Source organism: Canis lupus, chromosome 11 (assembly GCF_003254725.2).
Source record: "Canis lupus dingo isolate Sandy chromosome 11, ASM325472v2, whole genome shotgun sequence".
NCBI classification, from domain to species: Eukaryota; Metazoa; Chordata; class Mammalia; order Carnivora; family Canidae; genus Canis; species Canis lupus.
The window spans coordinates 66,319,264-66,343,934 of NC_064253.1; the positions used below are offsets into that span (position 1 = coordinate 66,319,264).

At 36.4% G+C, this 24,671-nt stretch overlaps 1 protein-coding gene and 1 long non-coding RNA gene across 17 annotated transcripts in view; one reads left to right on the forward strand and one right to left on the reverse strand.

Annotated features, from left to right (window-relative positions):
- The window catches only part of PTBP3 (polypyrimidine tract binding protein 3), a 152,287-nt gene that overhangs the window by 64,724 nt on the left and 62,892 nt on the right, over positions 1-24,671 (reverse strand). For 4 of the 13 annotated variants that reach the window (XM_049091911.1, XM_025432778.3, XM_025432774.3 and 1 more), the window contains one exon: positions 15,459-15,531. The exons of 1 other annotated variant lie outside the window; for it this stretch is intronic. In XM_049091911.1, coding sequence (XP_048947868.1) covers positions 15,459-15,480 — 22 coding nt within the window. In that variant the 5' untranslated portion in view covers positions 15,481-15,531. Of the gene's footprint in view, positions 1-8,363; positions 8,519-8,869; positions 9,108-15,449; positions 15,532-24,671 lie in introns of those variants that run through there. 8 more of the 13 variants (XM_049091910.1, XM_025432775.3, XM_025432773.3 and 5 more) reach the window with 4 other exon arrangements.
- LOC112650113 (uncharacterized) overlaps positions 1-24,671 on the forward strand; it is an 86,322-nt gene that overhangs the window by 34,340 nt on the left and 27,311 nt on the right. The gene's annotated exons all lie outside the window — the stretch shown is intronic.

Sequence of the window (24,671 nt, forward strand, 5' to 3'; positions counted from 1 at the left end):
GCATATAGTAATCAATAAAATGTCTTGATTTTCTTGGGAAGGACTGTTTAACCTCAGGTAATGTCTTTCTACCTTTCTGGTATTAAAATGATGATTGTAGGTGACAGTGGCTTTTTTCCCTTAATGTGCTTAACTTTCCTACATTTAAGACATTGCTCAAAATTAAAATTTTATTATTCTATAAAATCTAAAAATCTAAGAATTACTCATCTAGATGACCCGAGAAAAGGTTATAGCCAAAGGCTTGATGAATATAATAATCTGAAAATGGAAAATATATAAGCAGTCATATGGCCAAAATTTACTAAAGTCAACAGGAAACAAGGAAATTCTAATGTATTTAATACATAACTTTGAGGAATTACTCTCTGCACAAAAAATACATTAGAGATTTTCCAAAATTGTTACTGTGAAAATCAACACTCAAAATACTTAGTTTGTAAAAGTCTTGCATTTTATTGAATATACTGAAAACTACTGAATGCCTGCTACATATTAGGTTCCAAAGAAAATAAGTAGAAGAGGCTTTATAAAATGCATATATTCCCATCTCAAAAATGGAGAAACAACCAGGAAAACTATCCTAGAAATACGGGTCTTTTAAAAAATGTAACTTTATTAGGGTATACTTTAGACATAATAATATCCACCTACATTTTAAATGCAATCTGAGAATTTTTGACAAATATATATACCCATATGACCTCAAAAATCAAGATCTAGAACATTTCCATCTTCAAAAGTTTCCTAGTACTTCTTTGTCAGTCCTCCCTCCAAACACCTCCTCAAGCTAAACTACTATACTATCTTGATTACTATAGTTTTAGAGCAATTTTTTAAATTTATTAATTTTTTTTTAGTAATCTATACACCCAAAGTGGAGCTTTAACTCACAACCCTGAGAGCATGAGTTGAATGCTTTGCCGCTGGAGCCAGACAGGAATGCGTTTATAGCAATTCTTGAAATTAAGTACTTATGTGGGGGAGAATTCACATCCTAACAGTTTTGAGTCATGCAAAACATATGCTTTATGACTTCTCTCTGCCTTTACTTAGGTCTTCTTTAATTTCCCTTAACATTGTTGTATGGTTTTCAGTGTAATGGTCTTGCACATATTCCTGACCCTGTATCCTGCAACCTTACTAAATTCTTTAGAATTTTCTACATACACAGTTTTATTTTTTACTCTCCAACATGTATGCCTTTTATTTCTTATTCTACTTTTATTGAACTGGCTAGGACTCCTTGTATAAAGTTGAATAGAAATAATGAGACTGGACATACTTGCATCATTGTGGATTTCAAAGGACAGGACTCTCTTATACCATTAAGTATGATGTTGGAGTTTCACACCTTTATTGGGGTAAACAGGTTCCCTCTATTCCTAGGTAGTTTAGGGTCTTGTTTATCAGGAATAAAAACTGAATTTTTCAAATGCCATCCCAGGATATATTAAGATGATCATAAAATTCTTCTCTTTGTTCTGTTAATAGAGTATATTGCACTAATTTTCAAAAGCTAAACCACTTGGTATTCTCTTGGAATAATTCTGACTTGGTCATAATATATGATCTCCTCTCCATAGATACATAGCTGAATTTAATGTCTTCTAAGTATTGTTTTTGGGTCCATTTTCATGAGGAATATTAATCTGTAGTTTTCCTTCCTGTATCAAAGATAATACTAACCTCATAAAATAAATTAGGAAGTGTTCTATATTCTCAAAGAGTTTGCATAGCATTGGTGTTATCACTTCCTTAAATAAACTTTTTTTTTTTTTTTTAAGATCTTATCCATTTGAAACAGAGAAAACATGCACAAGTGCACTCAAGAGAAATTGCGCAGGGCAGGAGAGGTAGAAGCAGGCTCCCTGCTGAGCTGGGAGCCCGATGTGGGTCTCAATCCCAGGACTGAGAGATCATGACCTGAGCCAAAGGCAGACGCTTAACCAAGTGAGCCACCCAGGCACCCCAGGTCTTAAACTATTTAATTCTCAACTTGATTTAAAATAAGTATAGAGTTATTTGGGTTTTCTAGTCATTTTCTATCAATTGTGGTATTTTATATTTTTCAAGGAATTTGTCCACTTCATATAAATTAAATGAATACCTGTTCGTTCATTTTATTGACTTACAACTCTTCATAATATTTGCTTAATATTGGTCTTAGCCTGCTTAGGATACTAGAACAAAATATGACAGACAGAATGATTGAACAATAAAAATTTACTTTTTCATAGTTCTGGAGATTGGAAGTCCAAAATTAAGGTGCCAGCATATCACTTTCTAATGAGGACTCTTTTCCTGGCTTATAGACAAGGCACCCTTCCAAGGGTCCTCACATGGCGGGGGTGGAGGCAAGAGCAAGCTCTCTGATATCTCTTTATAAGGATTCTAATCCCATTGTGAGGGCTACACCTCCAAGGCCCAGTCTCCACATACCATCACACAGAGGTTTGGGCCTTTACACACATGAATTTGGGGGATACACAAACATTCAGTCCATAACATCATCCTTTTAACATTTGGAGCATTCTTGATATTGGTAATTCCTCTCAGTTTCTGGTCTACCTAGAGATTTATCAATTTTACTGGCCTATTAAAAACTATTGGTTTTACTAATTTTTCTCTACTGCTTGTTTTCTAGGACCTTAATTCATGCTTCTCATATTTTTTAAAAGATTTTATTTATTTATTCATGAGAGACAGAGAGAGAGAAGCAGAGACACGGGCAGAGGGAGAAGCAGGCTCCATGCAGGGAGCCTGACAAGGGACTCAATCCTGGGACCCCAAGATCACGACCTGAGTTGAAGGCAGCACTAAACCGCTGAGCCACCCAGGCTGCCCTATGCTCCTCATATTTTATATTTTCTTCCTTCTATTTACTTGGGAGTTTAACTTGCTTTTCTCTGCTATGCTTAGCAGCATAGGTGATTCATTTTATATTTTTTCTTTTCTAATAAACAAAACTATAAATTTCCTTCTAAGAATAGTTCTGGCTGCACCCTTCAAAGTTTAGTAAATTGTGTTTTTATTTTAATTCAGTTCAAAATATTTTCTAATTTCCTTTGTGACATATTTGATCCATAGGTTAAGTGTTACTTTAAAAAGATTAATTGGGAAAATTTTCCCCATATACTTGAGGATTATGCTCTTTTGATTTCTAATATAATTTTAATGAAGAGAACTAATTCTATATAATTTTAATGCATTCACCTTTTATTGAGACTTGTTTTACTTGGTAACTATTTCCTGTGAACTTGAAAAAAATGTGTATTCTGGTAGTATTGCAGAAACTGGTCCACTGTCAATTAAAACAAGCTGGTTGTTAGTGTTGAAAACATCTATATTAAGGGATCTACAAACTTCTTAAATGACTACATAAGTATTTTAGACTTTGTGAGCTATAAAATCTCTGTTGCATCTATTTAACTTTACAGTGGTTGGATGAAAGCACCCACAAGTATGTAAAATAAAGGAGTGTGCCTAGGTTCAAATAAAGTTTTATACATGAACACTGAAATTTCTATTTCATATAAGCTTCATGTATCTCAGAATATTGTTATTTTTTCAATTTAAAAATGTAAAAATCAGTCTTAGGTCACAGGAAATACAAAAATGGGCAAATAAGACAGATTTGGTTTACATGTCAGAGTCTGTTAACCTCTGTGTCCTGACTTTCTGTTTACTATGCTGTCAATTACTGAGACAGAGGTTTTGAAATCTCCAATTATAACTGAATTTATCTACTTCTCTATTTAGTTCTATTAGCTTTCATTTTATGTATTTTTTTTTATTTTTTTATTTATTCATGGTAGTTACACAGAGAGAGAGAGAGAGAGAGGCAGAGACATAGGCAGAGAGAGAAGCAGGCTCCATGCACCGGGAGCCCGACGTGGGATTCGATCCCAGGTCTCCAGGATCGCGCCCTGGGCCAAAGGCAGGCGCCAAACCGCTGCGCCACCCAGGGTTCCCTCATTTTATGTATTTTGAAGCTCTGTAACAAGAAATACAAATAAATACAATGGAACACAAAATGATAAATAATAAAATGAAACAAAAAAAAGTGGTCTAGAGAAAGCTAAGGAAACAAAGGAAGAAAACAACAAAGAATAAATGGGACAAATAGAAAACAAATAGCAAGATGGTAGACTTAAAACCAACCATGTCAAATAATTAAGTAGAAATGGCAAAAGATTCCAGTTAAAAGGCAGTTTATCAGTGTGATAAAAGCAAGACTCAATTATATGATGTGAAGAAGAAATCCATTTTTTTAAACTTTATTTTTAAGTAATCTCTATACCCATTGTGGAGTTTGAACTCACAACCCCAAGACCAAGAGTTACATGCTCTACTGACTGAGCCAGCCAGGTGCCCCAGAAGAAATTCATTTTAAGTATAAAATCTCAGGTTCAAAGTAAAAGGAATGGAAAAAGATAAATATGTAAACAGTAATCATAATAAAGCTGAGTGGGCTGTACTAACAGACAAAGTAGACTTCAGGAAAAGGAGTTCACAGATTAGAAGAATAAATACTGTTAAAATGTCTACACTACCCAAAGCAATCTACACATTTAATGCAATCCCTATCAAATACCAACAGCAGTTTTCACAGAACTAGAACAAATAATCCTAAAGTTTGGTATGGAACCACCAAAGATCTCAAACAACCAAAGCAATCTTGAAAAGGATAAGTAAAGCTAGAGACAATACAATTCCAGACTTTAAGCTGAAATCATCAAACAGTATGGTACTGGTACAAAAACAGGGTCATAGATCAATGCAACAGAAGAAAAAACCCAGAAATAAACCCATAATTATATGACCAATTAATCTTTGACAAAGCAGGAAAGAATATCCAATGGGGGGGGGGGGGAATCTTTTCAACAAATGGTGTTGGGAAAATGGAACAGCAACATACAAAAGGATGAAAGTGGATGACTTTCTTTCACCACTCACAAAAATAAAGTCAAAATGGACTAAAGACCTAAATATATTTAATATCCTCAAGTTATAACAGTCTAATCTGAATTTATGCCAGTTTATCTTCAGTAACACACAAAAATTCTGTACCTTTACACTTCTGTCCCCACCTCTTTCTGTTGTGTCACAATCCTATATCCTTGTACATGTGTCCCCCAAAACATGAACTAATAATTCTTTTAAATGCATTAGTCTCCTAAATTGCATGGAGCAAAAATGTGGAGCTTACAAACAAGTCACACGCTAGCTTTTAGATTAGCAATACTTTAAAAAATGCAGTTCTTTTGTGAAAGACCTGTACTTTGAAAACTATAAAACACTAATGAAAGAATGGAAGGCAGCACAAAGAAATGGAAAGACATTCCATGTTCACAGGTTAGAAGAATAATACTGTTAAAATGTCTACACTACCCAAAGCAATCTACACATTTAATGCAATCTCCAACAAATGAACCATAAAAATCCTAGAAGAGAACACAGACAGTAACTTCTTTGATACCAGCTGTAACAACTTATTTCTAGATATATCTACTGAAGCATGGGAAACAAAAGAAAAAATAAACTATTAGTACTAGAGCAAAATCAAGCTTCTGCACAGTAAACATCTAAACAATCAACAATACTAAAAGATAATCTAAGGAATGGGAGAATATATTTGCAAATAACATATTTGATAAAGGGTTAGTATCCAAAATATATGAAGAACTTATAAAACCCCCAAATGAATAATCCAATTAAAAATGAGTAGAAGACATGAACAGACATTTCTCCAAGGAAGACATGCAGATGGCCAAGAGAAAGATGAAAAGATGCTCATTATCACTTACTATCAGGGAAATGCAAATCAAAACTACAATAAGATATCACCTCACCTGTGAGAATGGCTAAAATCAGTAACACAAGGAAGAACAGGTGTTGGTGAGGATGTAGAGAAAAGGGAACCCTCATGCACTATTGGTGGGATATCATATGGTATGTCATTCTCTATTTCGCTTAGCATATTACTCTCTAGTTCCATCCATGTCACTGCAAATGGAAAGATTTTATCATTTTTATAGCTGAATAATATTCCATTTAAATGGGAAAAATACACACCACATCTTTTTTAAGATTTTATTTATTTGAGTGAGAAAGAGAATATGAATGGGGGAGGGGCAAGAAGAAAGTGGGGGGGGGGGGCAGAGGGAGAGGGAGAAGCAGACTTCCCACTGAGCCGGGAGCCCAATTAAAGAAATGGACCCCAGGGCTTAATCCCAGGATCATGACTTGAGCAGAAGGCACATGCTTAACCACATAAGCCACCTAGGTGCTCCTTAAGAATTTTTTTTTTTTTTAATAATGTCTACATCCAACATGAGGCTTGACTCACAACCCCAAGATCAAGAGTCACACATTCCACTGATCGAGAAAGCCAGGCGCCCTTCTCTTTTTTTTCTTTCTAAAGATTTTTTTCTTTCTAAAGATTTTATTTATTTATTCATGAGAGACAGAGAGAGAGAGAGAGAGAGAGAGGCGCAGAGACACAGGCAGAGGGAGAAGCAGGCTCCATGCAGGGAGCCTGACATGGGAATCCATCCTGGGACTCCAGGATCACACCCTGGGCTGCAGGCGGCGCTAAACCACTGTGCCACCAGGGCTGCCCTTTTTTTTCTTAATCTGCGACTGGACTTTAGAGTCAGGTGTGTTACACATAAATAATCTTATTTTGGGCAGCGTGGGTGGCTCAGCGGATTAGCACTGCCTTTGGCCCAGGGCCTGATCCTGGAGACGCGGGATCGAGTACCGCATCAGGCTCCCTGCATGGAGCCTGCTTCTCCCTCTGCCTGTGTCTCTGACTCTCCCTCTCTCTCTGTGTCTCTCATGAATAAATGAATAAAATCTTTTTAAAAAAAATCTTATTTCTTTTTTAAAATCCAATTTATTTCAACTAAAAAACAAAAACATCTTTTTTAAAGATTTTATTTATTATGAGAGACATAGAGAAAGAGAGCCAGAGACACAGGCAGGCTCCATGCCGGGAGCCCAATGTGGGACTGAATCCCAGGACTCCAGGATCATGCCCTGGGCCAAAAGCAGGCACTTAAGCCCCATGTTGGGTGGAGAGATTACTTAAAACTGCAGACTTTGTAGGGGTACCTGGGTGGTTCAGTTGGCTAAGCATCTGACTCTTGGTTTTGGCTCAGGCATGGGTCATAGGAATGAGCCCCCACAAGGGGCTCCCCCACTGAAAGTGGAGAGTCTGCTTGAAGATTCTATCCCTCCACTTCTCCCCACACTTAGCACACACTCTCTAAAAGAAATACATAAATCTTTAAAATGAAATAACAATCTTTATTAAAAAAATAATTGAGGGCTATGGAAATCAGATTCTTCCCCTTCCTCGGGGTCTTCTAGTTTCTGTTACTGTTTTTCTTTTTTTGATTGTTGTAAGCTATCTCTGTACCAAGAATAAGCCTTAGGTTTTTACATAAAACTGAAAGGTCTTCTTCTCTGGTTTCTTCTGAGCCTTTTACCAGGATGTACTGTCACTTTCTAATTTTCCCTATAGATGCAGTTGTTTTTTAATATGTTAGTCTTTAATATCTCACTCCCAAAACGGGTAAAAGTGGAAAAATGAAGGGAGAGGGAAAGAATACCAGCCCTTTAAAATCACTAGAAGTCACTGGGAGAGAGAGGAGTTTGCTACAATGGGGGTGGGGGTGGGGTGGGGGGGAGATGCAAAGACAATGGTTGCCTGCCTCTGTCTGCAACTCTGTGATCAGAAGCAGCAATTAACAATTAGAACCCAGGGATCCCTGGGTGGCGCAGCGGTTTGGCGCCTGCCTTTGGCCCAGGGCGCGATCCTGGAGACCCGGGATCGAATCCCACATCAGGCTCCCGGTGCATGGAGCCTGCTTCTCCCTCTGCCTGTGTCTCTGCCTCTCTCTCTCTCTCTCTCTGTGACTATCATAAATAAATAAAAATTAAAAAAAAAAAATTAGAACCCAGATTCCTGAAAAGAAAATTAAGAAGACACTATCCTTTACCCATGCTGGCTCTCTCAAGCTATTTGTAAGCTGCTCCTGAAACATGTACATAGCTACCTGCTATGTGACTTAAGTGCAGAGGATGGGGGAGCACCTGGGTGGCTCAGTCAATTAAGCATCTGCCTTCGTCTCAGGTCATGATCCCCGCCCGGGTCCTGAAATCAAGGCCTGAATCAGGCTCCCTGCTCAGTGGGGAGCCTGCTTTGCCCTCTCCCTTCCACCTCCCCTGCTCATGCTTTCTCTCACTTTCTCTCTCTAATAAATATAATCTTTAAAAAGGGGGGAGGGGGGCACAGGATGGGTAGCTGCTAATGTGCTAAGAGCTGAAATTGACCAAAATTAAACACAATTTACCTTCTAAGTCTTCCTCTGGAACAACTTGCAAGCTTTCAATAAACTCCAGATTTCCAAATTACAGAAAGAGTCTGTCAGTGCAATTGTTGTCTATGTAGGGAGTCAGATTCCTGGTGCTTCTTACTCCACTATTCCCAGAATCCTCCTTCAATTATCTTAAATTAACAAAAACAAAACAAACCAAAAGGGGGGAAAAAAAAAAAAGGAGGGAGAATAGTCATATATCCACTTTGTGGATATTCACCATTTTGTACAGACCCAAGTTTCCACCTGGTATCATTTTCCTTGAGTCTGAAGAACTTCCTTTACCATTTCATGAAACAGACATCTGTTACTAACCAATGCTTTCAGCTCTTGTGTGCCTCAAAGAAAGTTTGATTTTAACTTCATCTTTGAAATTTTAAATGGATATAGATGACTGTATTTATTTTCAGCACTTTAAAGATGTTACTACTTCACTGTCTTCTGACTTAAAGTTCAGAGGAAAAAATTCTTATCATTCTTACCTTTGTTCCACTTGAAAACAATGGGACATTTTTGTCCCTCCGGCTACTTTTAAGATTTGTTCTGCATTCCTGGTTTTCAACAATTTGATTATGATGAGCCTTGGTGTGGTTTTCACTGTATTTATCCCGCTGTAGTTCACTGAACTTCTTAGTTACGTGGCTTTATAGTTTCCACTATATTTGGAATATTTTCAAGGTATATCTGCTTCCCTGCCCCTATCTTTCTTCTTTCTGGAACCTGAATTACATATATGGTTAGACCATCTGATTTTTGTTCTATAGTTTACTAAAGACCCTCTTCATTTCTTTCTTAATCTTTTTTTGGTCTATGTGCTTTAGTTAGTATTGCTTGTTTTGTTTTGTTTTAAGATTTTATTTTTAAGCAATCTCTACACTCAATATGGGGCTTGAAGAACTCAACCCAGAGATCAAGAGTCAGGTGTTCTACCAACTAAGTTAGCCAGGCACCCCTCTACTGCTGTCTTCAAATTCACTGATCATTTATTCTGTATAACATGTGCTATTAATGCCATGCCATGTGTGTTTTAGACATAGTCTTATGTTTAAAAATTCCATTTTTCTCATTATGCTAATAGTTTCCTTTAAATCCTTAAACATACTTTTAATAATCACTTCAAAGTCCAAATCTGCTAATTTTATTACTTGTTGCCATTCTCTAGGTCTGTTTCTTTTTTTAAGGTTTTATTTATTTAATTAGTGGGAAATGGGGAGAGAGCATGCACATGTGAGTGCAAGAACAGAGGGAGACACTGAGGGAGAGGAAGAAGGAAAGACTCCCAATCAGACTCCACTCTGAGTGAGGAGCCCACTACGAGGCTTGATCTCTGGACTCTGAGACCATGACCTGAACCAAAACCAAGAGTTGGATGCTGAACTGACTGAGCCACTCAGGTGCCCCATCCAGGTCTCTTTCTGTTGACTGACTTTCCTACTGGTTATGGGTCACAGTTTTTGTGGTTCTTTCCATGTTTGGCAATTTTTGATTGAACAGTCAACATTGTAAGCACTAGAATTTATTTATTCCTTTAATATATTCTTTTCTGGAAAAAATGGTACTTTCAGATCAGGCAACTGTTTTGGAGCTTGTTTTTAAGCTTTATTAGAGTGCGTTTAGAGAAGGCTTTATGCTAGAGCTGGTGTACTCTTATTGGTAAGGCACGTGTGGCTTACTATTTAGCAACAGATTCAAAGAGAGATTCCAGAGCACTTTTCTCACAGAGCACTCTGCTCTCCCATACACTGCTTAGCCCCCGGTTGCCTCAGCCTTCCCAAACTTGGATCTCTGTCCCTTTAACTTAGCAGCAATTCTAATATGTTTGCTTGGGTTCCCTTACAGAGAGTCCAGAAAAAAGGCCAGCATGATTATAAGGCTGACTTCATTTGTTAACTTTTATCTGAAATCATAGTCCTATAATAATAATAATAAATTTCAAATAATAGCTGCTTTTTAAAAATCACTGCTCATATAAAAAGTCTAAATGTAGAAATTCCAAATCTGGAATGGTGACATATAGTTATCAGTGACTCAGCTCTACTTGTTTTTCTGTTAGGGTATAGCCTTCATCCTCCTCATCTAAGATGGAAACTGAAACTCCTGCAGGCAGTAGGATAAAAGAGGAAAAAGTGTACCCATGTAGAAATGCTCCAGAAGTAACTTCTATAACTTGCACTTACATCTCATTAGCCAGGACTTAATCACATGATCCCACCTAGCTATAAGGAAGAATGAAAAGTAGCTGTTTAATTTAGGAGGCAACTTGCCCAGATAAAAATTAGGGTTCTATCACTAAAGAAAACAGAAAAGTATTACACAACAGTCTCTGTCATAATTCCTAAGATTAAATTTATTTTTTCCCTAAGATTAAATTTAAAAAGAGAAGTATACAATTCATGAAGAAATGTGCAAGACATTTTCATAACTACCAAAGGACATAAAATAAGACCCACAAACACGAAATCACAGGTCAGGATCCCAGAAGGAAAGGCACAATTTTGCTTATCACCAATTCTATTTCATATCTTGCAGTAAAACCACAAATTTGTAATTGTGAATTAATTTAACTTGTGAAATTTCTTCTCCATGGGTAAAGTAACAGGTGTTAATATGTTGACCTCATTAATAGAACTTTGGCAACAGCTAAATTATATCCGTTTTATCATCTTTTGCTAACAATTAAAAATCAGTTATTACCCAATAATGATTCAATGTTCAATCATTTCGATGGGATCAAAATAAAGCTTTTGGGAAGTCATTCTACCAAAAGTAAAATATCTAATACTAATGAAAATTGAGTTTTAAAAATTCTGTATTAAAGAGGAACCTGGGTGGCTTAGTTAAGTGTCTGACTCTTGATTTTGACTCAGGTCATGATCACAGGGTCATGAGATTGAGCCCCAACTTGGGCTCCATGCTGGGCATGAAGCCTGCTTAAGGTTCTCTATCTCTCCCTCCCCCTCTACCCTCTTTCCTCCCTCTCTCTCTCTCTCTTAAAAAAAAGAAAAAAAAGTTCTGCATTAAAGATCGATTTTTTTTGAGATAATAAGACAAATATAAGTATTGTGCAATAGTGTCATGATAAAAATACCGTTCTGACAGTCCTATGAGGCAGACATGGACTTGCAACTGGATTGGAACTCCTTGTATAAGCAATATTCTACTAATAGAGAGATACTATAGTATCAAATTTTAGAAATTATTTTAAATCCACATGTAGATTAAATGAACCACAAAAATTTTGTGATAAGGTTATAATGAATACCAAAAGGTCCTTCAATACAGCAGTATTCCTGATCTCTTACCTACCCATTATCAATGCGATTTTTAAAATTCTTGTATCTTTGAAAAACTACTTTACACAGGGATTAAAACCTCTTTTATAAATGAGCCCTAAAAACCTTTCTCTCCAAATTTGTTCAAAGCCAATTAGGATTCTTTATTATAGTCAAGGAATAGAGCACCAATATAATGAAATATTAAAGCTTTTAGAAATCTGCAAATATTAGATGAAATATCACAAAAATATATTTGCTAAGTGACCTCACAGCCCCCCCAAAAGTGAAATTTATGGGTGTCATGTCAATAGCCATGCCCCTCAGTGAAAGCAAACTAAAATTAGAAATTTCCCATCAGGGATCCCTGGGTATCTCAGCGGTTTAGCGCTACCTTTGGCCCAGGGCGTGATCCTGGAGTTCCGGAAAGGAGTCCCACATCATGCTACCTGCAGGGAGCCTGCTTCTCCCTCTGTCTGTGTCTCTGCCTCTCTCTGTGTGTCTCTCATGAATGAATAAATAAAAATCTTAAAAAAGAAAAAAAAAAAAAAGAAAGAAATTTCCCATCAAGGAAGGAAGGAAGCAAGCAAGGATTTAAAAAGGAAGCCTATCTCTTATCTCTTTCAGATTCTGATGGGGAAATGCAAATGTTTAGATTTTGAATTTTCTCTTCCTCCCTGGTATAAGAGTCTCCAAGACAATAAATTGACATATACATTAGAACATGTTAGGGGCTGGTGATACCTTAGAAAGTCTAGCAGAGCAAGCACAAAACACCTTAGAGATTCTCAACAGAAGAAAAAACAACTTAGCTAAAAATTATGACTCACACAAGGAAAAGCTCTAGACAATAAGCTAATATTTAATGGAAGGATTAAAAAGCACATTAGACAGCTGAATAGAGAACGAGTGAATCAGAAAACGATTTTAAGGAAATTATCTAAAATACAAGACCTTAAAGAGAAAGACATGACAATGAATGTAAGAGGTTAAAACAAATGCAGGACTGAATCAAGTGGTCCTATACATGTCTAACTGGAGTTCCAAGAAGAGGCAGTTCTGGGAAGAGCTGGGTCACTTCCTAAGTAGGATAAATGAAAGTAGTGAACCTTAGATTATCACCTAAGAAGCTTTCAAATTAAACAAAAAACAGTGCCTAGACCTCCACACCCATCCACTCCACCCTAAGATTTTAGAATTGTTGTGTGGTGGGTCAAGGTATCTATGTTTTCCTCAAAGCTTCCTAAGCTCTTTTAGTGAGCATCCAGGGTTGAAAAGCTGTGTTGCATACCTACAAATAGCTAGTTAAACCACTGAACAAAAATAAAGAGAAAAATGTTTAAAAATAGCCAGAGAAGGGCATTTGGGTGGCTCAGTTGGTTGTCTACCTTTGGCTCAGGTCGTGATCCCAGGGTTCTGGGACTGAGTTCTGCATCAGGCACCCTGCTCTGCAGGGAGCCTGCCTCTCTTTCCTCTATGTCTCTCATGAATACATAAAATCTTAAAAAAACAAAAACAAAAACAAAAAAACAAAAAACAGGGCAGCCCCAGTGGCTCAGCGGTTTAGTGCTGCCTTCAGTCCAGGGCGTGATCCTGGAGACCTGGGATGGAGTCCCACATCGGTTTCCCTACGTGGAGCCTACTCCTCCCTCTGCCTGTGTCTGTGCCCCTCTGTGTGTGTCTCATGAATTAAAAAAAAAAAAAAAAAGAGAGAGAAGTAATTTTACCTACAAATAACTGTAGGTTATTCAAGACTGACAACAGACTTCTCAAAAGAAGCCAAAAGAATAGAACAGTGCCTTCAAAGTGTTGAGAAAAAAATAACTGCCAACCTAAACTTCTAGATAGCTGTCAATTGTGATAATGAAATAGACATTTTTAGTCAAAATCTGAGAGGTTACCATTTATAAAGCTTTGTGGAAATAGCTACAAAAGAGGTTATGCTTCAAGAAGAGCAACACTAAATACAGATGGAATGGGATACAAGAAGAAATTCAAAACATAAAAGCAAAACACAACAAACTGCTGCTGCCAGCTAAACTCCCATTTCATATTTCTTTCCTAAGTAATCACCAGTATGAAATCTTTCTGGTCATCCATCCTGGTAGTTCATAAACGTGACCAAAGTGACCTGTTTTTAAAATAAGAACAAACAAGATGAGCCCCACCCTACCTGTACTGTAATTCTAGGAATATGGACTTTTACAGTAGGCTCCACACTGGGTGAGACTTGAACTCACGATCATGAGATCAAGAGTATGAGCTAAGATCAAGAGTCAGGGGCTTAACCAACTGAGCCACCCAGGCACCCTAAGGGCAGACAGTTTTTTACAAGCCTACTACACCAAGAAGATAATCAGATTTAGAGATGTTAGATTCTAGCATTTTCTTCATAAACCAATTCTCAAAGTATGGTTCCTTAAATGGCAGCATCACCATTACCTGGGAACTTGTGGAAATACAAATTCTCAGGACCCACCTCAGATCTGCTTTATTAGAAAATCTGGGTATGGACTCAGCAACCATGCTGGAACAGGCCCTCCAGGTGATTCTGATGTCAGCTCAAGTTTGAGAGAGCTGCTTTAGTTTCATGCTCATATTACTCTGTTCACACTTTTACATGAACAAATTCTCTGCTGCTGTCTTACCCATAAAAATCTTTCCATTTAGTACTATAGAGCAATGTTCTGTGGTTAAACAATTCCCATATATTCTTAATCTTTTCAATGAATTTTCTTTGCATCTTTTGCCTTAACTGAACCTAGTCCACTTCTCTTATACAGTCCTCACATAAAAGCTATTCACTCTCTCAAACCATGTAGCTCAGGCTCTGGCAAGTGAGGTCCACTCATTCCCTAGTAACTCCAAAAACATTTGGATAAAGATCTGGCCTTTTCTGAAACTCTCTAATCTTCATGCCTTTTCAACTGTGGATGACACTAACTTCCAAATTTCTCATGATGTTCAGACCAGAGAACCCAATGATTATCCAACATTCCCATTTGGATGATGCAAAGAAACCACAAACTCAACACGTAAAAATCTAAACCAGTCATGTTGTCCAACTCTGTTCTTCCTACATTTTCTATATGAATATTTCTATATTAGATTAGAAAATATTTCATATTTTCTATATGAATGGACCACCACTTAACTATCCAATTATCCAAGTCCAAAACCTGAAAATAAATCATCGATGAAATCCCTTATTAAACACTGAATTAAACACCCACTACTATCAATTTCACCTTGTACAAATAAATTATCATCCCTAACTAGACACCCTATACATCAATAACCTCTTAACTGCTCACTAGCCCCTCCAGTATTGCACTCCTCCAGTTCATTTTACAGTCCCGAAATTTCAAAAACATTTTTAAACCATGTGGTAACTTATGGAATGTAAATTATGTTCCAGTTTTTAAAAATCATGTGATCTTACAGTTTTAATACTTCTATTATTCTAAATCATCTTTAAATACAAGCTTTTACAACCAGCTCTTTAACTCTATTGTTCTGGGTCACCAACTTATTGACAGTTTTATCATAACTATGTAACACAAAGAACATCAATCAAAAAACTATCAAATTAAATACAAATTAATTCTTAAAACTTAAGAGCTGTAACTGGTAATTTCATTTATGTAAACTTTACTGCAATAAATTTTTTGTTATAAACATTTGTTGAAGTGCCATTATTTATAAGATGAGCAAACTAAGAACACTGTAAATTTTTTTTTTTAACTCAAGGAAAGTAAACATTTTAGAATTTGAGAAGATGAAAACTCACCATACACACCTGTAGGAGTAGAATTGTTCATGGTAAAAGGTCCGTTAATAACACCAGAAGAAAGAAGCTCATCAGATCCCCGCTGGAAAGCAAGGGCAATATTATATTAATAATGCAAGCCTTGGATAATAGTCTACATTTACTACCAGAACTATCAAAAGCTAGTATTACTTTGAATATCAAGGCATTTAAGGAGAAGTCCTTAAGAATCACAAAACCTAAAGGTTGGAAGTAAATTTTACAGAAGAAAAATTATTGCATATCCACAGGTTATTAAAAAATTTTCTAAAAAAAAAAAATTTCTATCACATAAATGGGGACATAATCCTGCAACCCTTTTTGAACACACCCTATCTTCAGATGTTATATTTGAAGTACCAAAAATCATATTTAGGGGCTTCACAAAACTGTTTTTCTAATTTATTTTAAAGTAGATTTAGTATATTAAGATGTTAAGTTTTTGTAGTATTTATTTCTAAGTACTCATGTGGAAATAATTTGTGTAGTACCCACTAAGAATCCCCATTTCTTCATATCTATGCATTTTTTTTAAGTTGAACACAAAGATGCAATTTATTTCTATGCTGACCAAATCTTTTAAAATCTGTGATTTTTTAAAAAAGATTTTATTTATTTGAGAAAGCCAGCATACACAAGTAGTAAAGAGCAGAAGGGGAGAGGAAAGACTCTCAAGCCACTAAGCGGAGATATATCCCAGGACCCTGAGATCATGACCTGAGCCAAAACCAAGAGTCGTAGCTTAACAGACTGAGCCACTCAGTTTTATATCTAGGACTTACTAAGAAAAAGAAAAAAGGAGGAAAAAAATTCTCATTATTAATCCTAAGAAAAAGTTAAGATAAAATAAAATGACAAAAGGGGTATCTGGATAGCTCAGTGGGTTAAGTGTCTGCCTTTGGCTTAGGTCATGATCTCAGAGTCCTGGGCTCAAGCCCTGCATCAGGCTCTATGATCACCATACTGTCTGCTTCTCCTTCTTACTCTCCCTCTATTCGCACGCACTCTCTCTCTCTCTCAAATAAATAAATAAAATCTTTAAAAAATGACAAAAGAGTTCAACAGGCATCTAACAAAGTGGTAGACTTAATTTTTGTTCCAAAGTATTTGCACTTTCTCCTTTTCCTGTAAAAGGATTTTTCACCCCTATCCATGGTCATGTGACTTGTAATGCCTCCTGTGAGAGAATACTTCCCTCACCCACTGACACTGAGCATGGTTTTGTGATATGCTTGGCCTGTGGAATATGAATAGACATGACCTATACTAAACCCAAGCAGAAGCTTCAAAAGATATTAGTAGTTTCTGTAAATCCTTTCCTCTTTTCCTCTGAAATAAGAGCATATTCCAAATAGAGGATGCTCTTTCAGCCTGATTTTCAGAATAAGAACACATATAGCTTCATAACAGCCACCAACACTGTAAGTGAGCCAGGAATAAACATTTTTTTCTAACCAATATCTAAGTGACCAATATCATATCCAATAAACATATGAAAAGATGATTAATCTCACTGGTTATTAGAGAAATGAGAGTTAAATCCACAATAAAACTACATATTAAAAAAGACTGACAATATCAAGAGTTGATAACAACGTGAAGCATCAGAACTAGTAAGTTGCTAGTTAAAGTGCAAGTTAGCACAACTCTGGAAAACTGACCTAATATACTGAAGTTGAATATATGACTATCCTACAATCCTTATGTATTTTACTTCAAAGGATATACTCAAGAGATTGCATGCTTATGTGAACCTAAACATATAAAAATGTTCTCAGCAGCATTATTTCTATTCATCAAATTGCAAATAATCAAATGTTATCAATGACAGAATGGACAGATTTTTTCCTAAGTAAATGAAAACATTTTTATTTAAATTAATTAACATATAGTGTACTATTAGTTTCAGAGGTACAGTTCAGTGATTTATCAGTCTTATATAACACTCAGTGCTCGTGCCCTCTTTAATGTCTACTACCCTGTTATCCCACCCCTCACCCCTACTCCCCTCAGGCAACCCTGTTTGTTTCCTATGATTAAGAGTCTCTTGGGACACCTGGGTGGCTCCATGGCTGAGCATCTGCCTTTGGCTCAGGTCATGATCCCAGGGTCCTGTGACAGAGTCCTGCCATCAGGCTCCCTGTGGCAAGCCTGCTTCTCTGTCAGCCTAGGTCTCTGCCTCTCTGTCTCCCATGAATAAATAAATAAAATCTTTTTTTTTTTAAGTCTCTTATGATTTGTTTCCCTCTGTGATTTAGTCTTATTTTTCCCTCCCTTCCCCTATGATCCTGTTTTGTTTCTTAAATTCCACATAAGTGAAATTGCAAATTGTCTTTTTCTGATTGACTTATTTCACTTAGCATAATTATCCTCTAGTTCCATCCATGTCATTGCAAATGACAAAATTTCCTATTTTTTGATGGCTAATAATCCATTGTGTGTGTGTATATATATATATATACATATACACACACACACACATATATATAAACACACACACACATATATACACACACACATCTTTATTCATCTGTCAATAGACACCTGGGCTCTTTCCATAGCTTGTGTATTGTAGACATTGCTGCTATAAACGTTGGGGTGCAGGTGCCCCTTCAGATCGCTACATTTGCATCTTTGGGGAAAATATCTAGTAGTGCAATTGCTTGGTCATAGGGTAGCTCTATTTTCAATTTTTTGAGGAACCTCTGTGCTGTTTTCCAGAGTGGCTGTACCAGCTATGCATTCACCATCAACAGTGTGAGAATACATAGATTTTTGTAATTCAGTGATTTATAGTATTAAGAATGAACTACTGCTCCATATAATAATATAGATGAATCTCACAAGTATAAGAAGTCAGTCACCAAAGAATATATACTATACTGCTGCATTTATCTTGAGTTCAAAACTACGGTCAAAACTAAATTACACATTGGACAACAATGAACCTGGACCACTTTCTTATACCAAATACAAAAATAAAGTCAAAATGGATTAAAGACCTAAATTTGAGATCTGAAAAAAATAAAATCATAAAAACTGTAAAAGTCCTAACTTCTTTGACATCGACCATAGCAACTTCTTTCTAAATATGTCTCCTGAATCAAGGGAGACAAAAAATAAACTATTGGAACTATATCAAAATAAAAAGCTTCTGTACACCAAAGGAAACAATCAACACAATTAAAAGGCATTCTACGGAACAGGAGAAGATATTTGCAAATGATATATCAAGTAAAGGGTTAGTAACCAAATATATAAAGAAATGATAATACTCAACACCCCAAAAACAAATAATACAATTAAAACATGGACAGAAGACATGAACATTTTCTCAAGAAAACACAGAGAGCTAACAGACACATGAAAACATCACTCATCATGAGAGAAATGCAAATCAAAACTACAATGAGTTATCATCTCACACTTGTCAGATCTTACCAACAGGTGGAGAAACAAAAGGTGTTGGCAAGGATGTGGAGAAAGGGGAATCCTTGCACTGTCAGGGGGAATGCAAACTGGTGCAATCACTGTGAAACACATTGTAGAGGTTCCTTTAAAAAGTTAAAAATAGTACCCTACAATCCAGCAACAGCACTGAGTATTTACCTAAAGAATACAAAAATACTAATTAAAGGAATACATGCACCCCAATATTTACAGTAGTGTTATCTACAACAGCCAAATTATGGAAACTGCCCAAGTGTTCACCAAGTAATGAAGGGACAAAGGTGTGTGTGTGTGTGTGTGTGTGTACACACACACAATGGAATATTATTCAGCCATAAAAAGAAGGAAATCTTGCCATTTGCAACGACATGGATGGAGCTAGAAACTATTATGCAAAGCAAAGTAAGGCAGAGAAAGACAAATATAATATGATTTTACTCATATGTGGACTTTAAGAAACAAATGAGCAAAGGGAAGAAAGAGAGGCAAGCAAAGAAACAGATTCTTATTATAGAGAACAAAAGGATGGCTACAGAACAAAAGGAAGTGGGTGGAGGGGAATGTTTAATAAATAGGTGATAGAGATTAACAGTGCACTTGTGATTGAGTACAGGGTGATATATGAAAGTAGAGAATCACTACGCTGTATACCTGAAACTAGTATTACACTGTATGTTAACTGGAATTTATTTATTTTTTTTTTAAGATTTATTTATTTGAAAGAAAGACAGGTAGATCAGGAGGGGGAGGAGGAGGAACCGAGGGAGAGGGAGAAGCAGACTCCCCGCTGAGCAGGGAGTCTGCAGGGCTCAATCCCAGGACCCTGAGATCATGACCTGAGCCTAAGGCAGATGTTTAACCTAACCGTTTTACCCAAGAGCTAACAGGTGCCCCTGTTTATTGGAATTTAAATAAAAGCTTTAAAAGCAAAAAAAAAAACTATTATACTTAAAAGGACATCATCAAAAAATGAAAACACAAGCTGGAGAATGGGAGAAAATATCTGCAAAAGCTAAGTAATAAAAAGACAACCCAATTAAAAAACAGGCAAGGGATGCCTGGGTGGCTCAGTGTCTGACTCTCCCTTTGGCTCAGATCGTGATCCCAGGGTCCTGGAATTGAGTGCCCCATCTGGCTCACCATATAGAGTCTGCTTCTCCCTCTACCTATGTCTCTGCCTCTCTCATGAATAAATATTTAAAATCTTTAAAAAATAAAAATAAAAAATAGGCAAAAGCATTTGAAAAGACATTTCTCCAAAGATGGACAAAATGGCCTACAAACACATGAAAAGATACTCAACATCATTAGACATTAAGGAAATGCAAATTTTAAAACCACAGAGAACACTTCAAATAAAATTTAAGACTGTGATATCACCACATACCTATCAGAACAATTAGAATAAGGAATAGTGACAATATCAAATGTAGGTGGAGATATGCAAGAAAGTGGATCTCTCATACATTGCTGACAGGAATGGTACAGCCACTTGGAACAGCTTGATGATTTCTTTATAAAAATGAAATATACACAGTAATCTCAAATGACTGTATTCTCAAAATGAAAATTCACATATTCTATGATTTTAACATTCTCAAAATGACAAAATTATAGAGATGGAAGAGACTAATGGTTGCAAGGGAGCAGAAATGGTTGGGGGGGAGGTAATGGGCATGATTGTAAAAGGGTACCAGAAGGGAGATCTTTGTGATGATTGATCAATTCTGTATCTTGATGGTGTTAACTTGACACATGCAATAAAATGAAACAATTATAAATAGGCATTGTATCAATGTCAAGTCTTTGTTTTGATAGTGTACTATACTTAAAATGTAACCACTGGAGGAAACTGTGAAGGGTACACAAGATCCCTCCACAGTATCTTTACATCTCTAAATTTTTTCCAAATATACAGTTAAAAAACAAAAACAAAAACAAAACAATGAGAGGGGTGTGCTCATTCTGAGCCAGAGGATTCCTATTGACTTGAGACTTGCCAGCCTAAAATAGTCCTTACCATTACCTATGCTGAATCAATCCTCAAGGGATAAGAAAAGATTGATCAAGCTGCCAACTAACTACAGTTCATTCTCAAGAGTTCATGCCTATACAGTGGTGATCCAAAAGGCCTACCTTCAAAGGCAGACAACATTCAAAAAAACATAAAACAAACAGAAAACCCCACAAAGGATCAATCAAAAGGCAACACACAGTAGAAAAATTACAAAACTCTAAATTATGAGTAAATAAGGAGTGTTGTAAAATGAAAAAAAATTAAGAAAATGTAACAGCTGCTCCTAAATAAAATGTAAAGGGATACAACAGCTCAAAGGAATGGAAAGTAAGAATTCTACCAAAGGATTTAACAGATAGATTGATGAAAAAAAGAATAAAGCAGTGTCATGAAAGTCAGCCACTACAAAGGGAAGTGAGCTAAAAGTACAAAACACCTTTCTGCCACCCAAAGAAGAATCAACCTTCCCTGTGAGGAACCAACTCTTACTCTAAAATTTCAATATGAAAAAACTAACAAAGGACAAATTTTCAGGAAAGAACTCCCTTGAGGCGCATGAGATGACCTAAAATGTGTCTAGCGAAGGTGTCAAACTGTTAACACAGACCCCACGGTGCTTGACAGCTAAGATCCAAAAGAATTATCTGCAGTCTTCTTAATGCACACATGCCATTTCAGTTTCCATCTGGGGAGAGAACGGAGTTACTCATGGTTCTGTTTCTATCTCATTCAATAAACTGTTAACTCGTTTCCTAACCAGGAAATCATCAATCAACCACTAACATGAAATTATTGTCTGCTGCTTATTGAATCAAGTCTAAACTTACTGCAGTGGTTATTAAAAGCTCAAACCAGGACCTCCTACTCACAGCTGCTGTCTTATCATTTGCCCCAGACACATCATCTTTATTCTTGCCTCTTTATGCTATTCTTCACCTCAAACACTACCCCTCCACTATACATCCATTCTTGCCTCCTGATCACAGATAAATAATATCACATCCTTGAAAATTTTCCTATTCCCAAATGAAGAGGTTGAACTTAATTTTGATTGTCTTGTGGCATTAAAATGTATGTTTTAGGATTTTAGCACACTTGCATAATATATTCTTCCTATACGTATAACCATCAGTATCACACATTTTGTCAAATATGTAAACAAAGTTTATTTTCATCCACTTTGAAGTCAATTATTGCATCTTACAATTGATTATATTTCCCCATAGTCTACAGCATATAGTCAGGTACATTACATGTAATGGCTCTCTGCCATGGTTATGCATTATAATCATATAACTAGTTTAAAATAAATACTAAGAAAAATAAATAAATAAAATAAAATAAATACTATTTGGGGCGCCTGGATGGCTCAGCGGTTGAGTATCTGCCTTCGGCTCAGGGCGTGATCCCAGAGTACCCGGGATCGAGTCCCATGCTAGACTCCCTGCAGGAAGCCTGCTTCTCCCTCTGCCTGTGTCTCTGCCTCTCTCTGTGTCTCTCTCATGAATAAATAAATCTTAAAATAAAATAAAATAAAAACTATCTATCAGGTCCCACTCCAAAGATTCTTAACCAATAGGTCTAGGCTGAGGCAGAACCTGTATATTTCCAAGGTCTGATGTGTACCCAACTGCAAACTACTATAAAGAAAGTTGTGATAAATAAAGAAACCTAATAGTAAAGTGGTTTAAAATATAGTCTTGGGATCCCTGGGTGGCGCAACGGTTTGGCGCCTGCCTTTAGCCCAGGGCACGATCCTGGAGACCCGGTACCGAATCCCACGTCAGGCTCCCGGTGCATGGAGCCTGCTTCTCCCTCTGCCTGTGTCTCTGCCTCTCTCTCTCTCTCTCTCTGATTATCATAAATAAATAAATAAAAAAAATTAAATAAATAAATAAATAAATAAAATAGTCTTATAGACCATATTTAGGTTTGAACAGCTTCCACAACCTTAAATTTACCATTGTATGATACTACGTATTATTTAACCTAAGGCTCAGTTTGCTCATCTATAAAAAAAGGATCATAATGGTACCCATCCTCACGGGTCACTGAAGATTAATATTTCTACGCATAGGTATCCTTAAACACTGGCAATAAACACAAATGATTAATTACCCAGTCTACCCATTTTCAAAAGTTACATGTATTAACTGTAATTAGTATTATATAACAATCTCCAAAAGGTGAAAGGCATCATTGTTTCAATAAAGAAAACTTTCTAGAGTTTTAAAAAGAAATGTCACCTCCCATTCTAAAAAAAAAAAAAAAAAAAAAAGATTAAAAAACCCTGATGACTTTTTTAATAGGTTTTATTTATTTATTCATGAGAGACACACAGAGAGAGGCAGAGACATACACAGAGGGAGAAGCAGACTCCATGCAAGGAGCCCGACGTAGGACTCCATCCTGAGGTCCCAGGATCCACGCCCTGGGCTGAAGGCAGGTGCTGAGGCATCCTGATGACTTGATTTTGATAAAATAGGCTTAAAAACTGAAAGCAATGCTTTCCGCATTTTATGTAACAAACTCTTATATAATATATATCCATTTCTAATAAATAAAATTGAAACCCTCTTTGTATCGGATTACATAGGAGATCTAATAAGGTCCCATATGATTGACCTCTGGGAATGAGAGGTGTATGTCGGCCTGGGCATTAGGACTTTTCCTGCAGTGCACTGTTAAGATCTATTAAGAGAAAAAAAAAAAAAAGAGTAAAAATTTTCACGATAACCACCTGTGTTTATGCAACTTTGCATACTTATTCAATTATCTCAGAATAAATCTATAGATGTTAAATAGCCAGATTTTTATAATTCATTTTAAGTGCATTTTGCAAAGTTATAATATGAATCTATGCTCCTCTCCGTAATCCTTTTATAACTGATAAGCTTTTGCTACATTTTTATTCTTCATAATTATTTCTAATGGATTCTTAAAACTTTATAATGGCATGTTTATCCCATTATTAAATATTAGTGTTACTGTAATTTATTGATACCATAAATTATGCTACATTACTTCATTTAGAATATAGTATTTTCTGTATCTTGTATTCTATTCAAAATATTCAGGGGATCCCTGGGTGGCTCAGCGGTTTGGGGCCTGCCTTCGGCCCCGCGCATGATCTTGAGGACCTGGGATCAAGTCCCACGTCGGGCTCCCTGCATGGAGTCTGCTTCTCCCTCTACCTGTGGCTCTGCTTCTCCCTTTGCCTGGGTCTCTGCCTCTCTCTGTGTGTCTCTCATGAATAAATAAATAAAATCTTTAAAAAAATAAATAATAAATATTCAGAAGTGAAATAAATATTTTTCCTTTATGAGCATAAAATTAAGACTGCAAGAAATCTCTGGTTCCTACTCAACAATGTAGAGTAACTTCAAGTTATTACTACACTCCAAATGACTAGTAAGAAGTATTTTTATTTCTATAGGGGTCTTTCAAATATTATTAGAATTAGCACATAACCATTTCCTTTTATATTACTCAGAGTTTGGTTCACAGTTCCTGTACTAAAGAATTTAATCTTGCCAATGAGAGGTCTGGCTTTTGCCTTCTCCTCCTGGGGGGTAATCTCTAAACCCCAGTAAAGTCATGCCTAAAAGAAGGGTCTTTTTTTTTTTTTTTCTTTTTAAACTTGGAGGCTTTAGGTCACTGCCAGTCTTAGGGTAGGGACTGACCCCCCCCCAAAAATCAACATGTGATTTAGGGTGGATGTTGGCTTTTGGTCATGC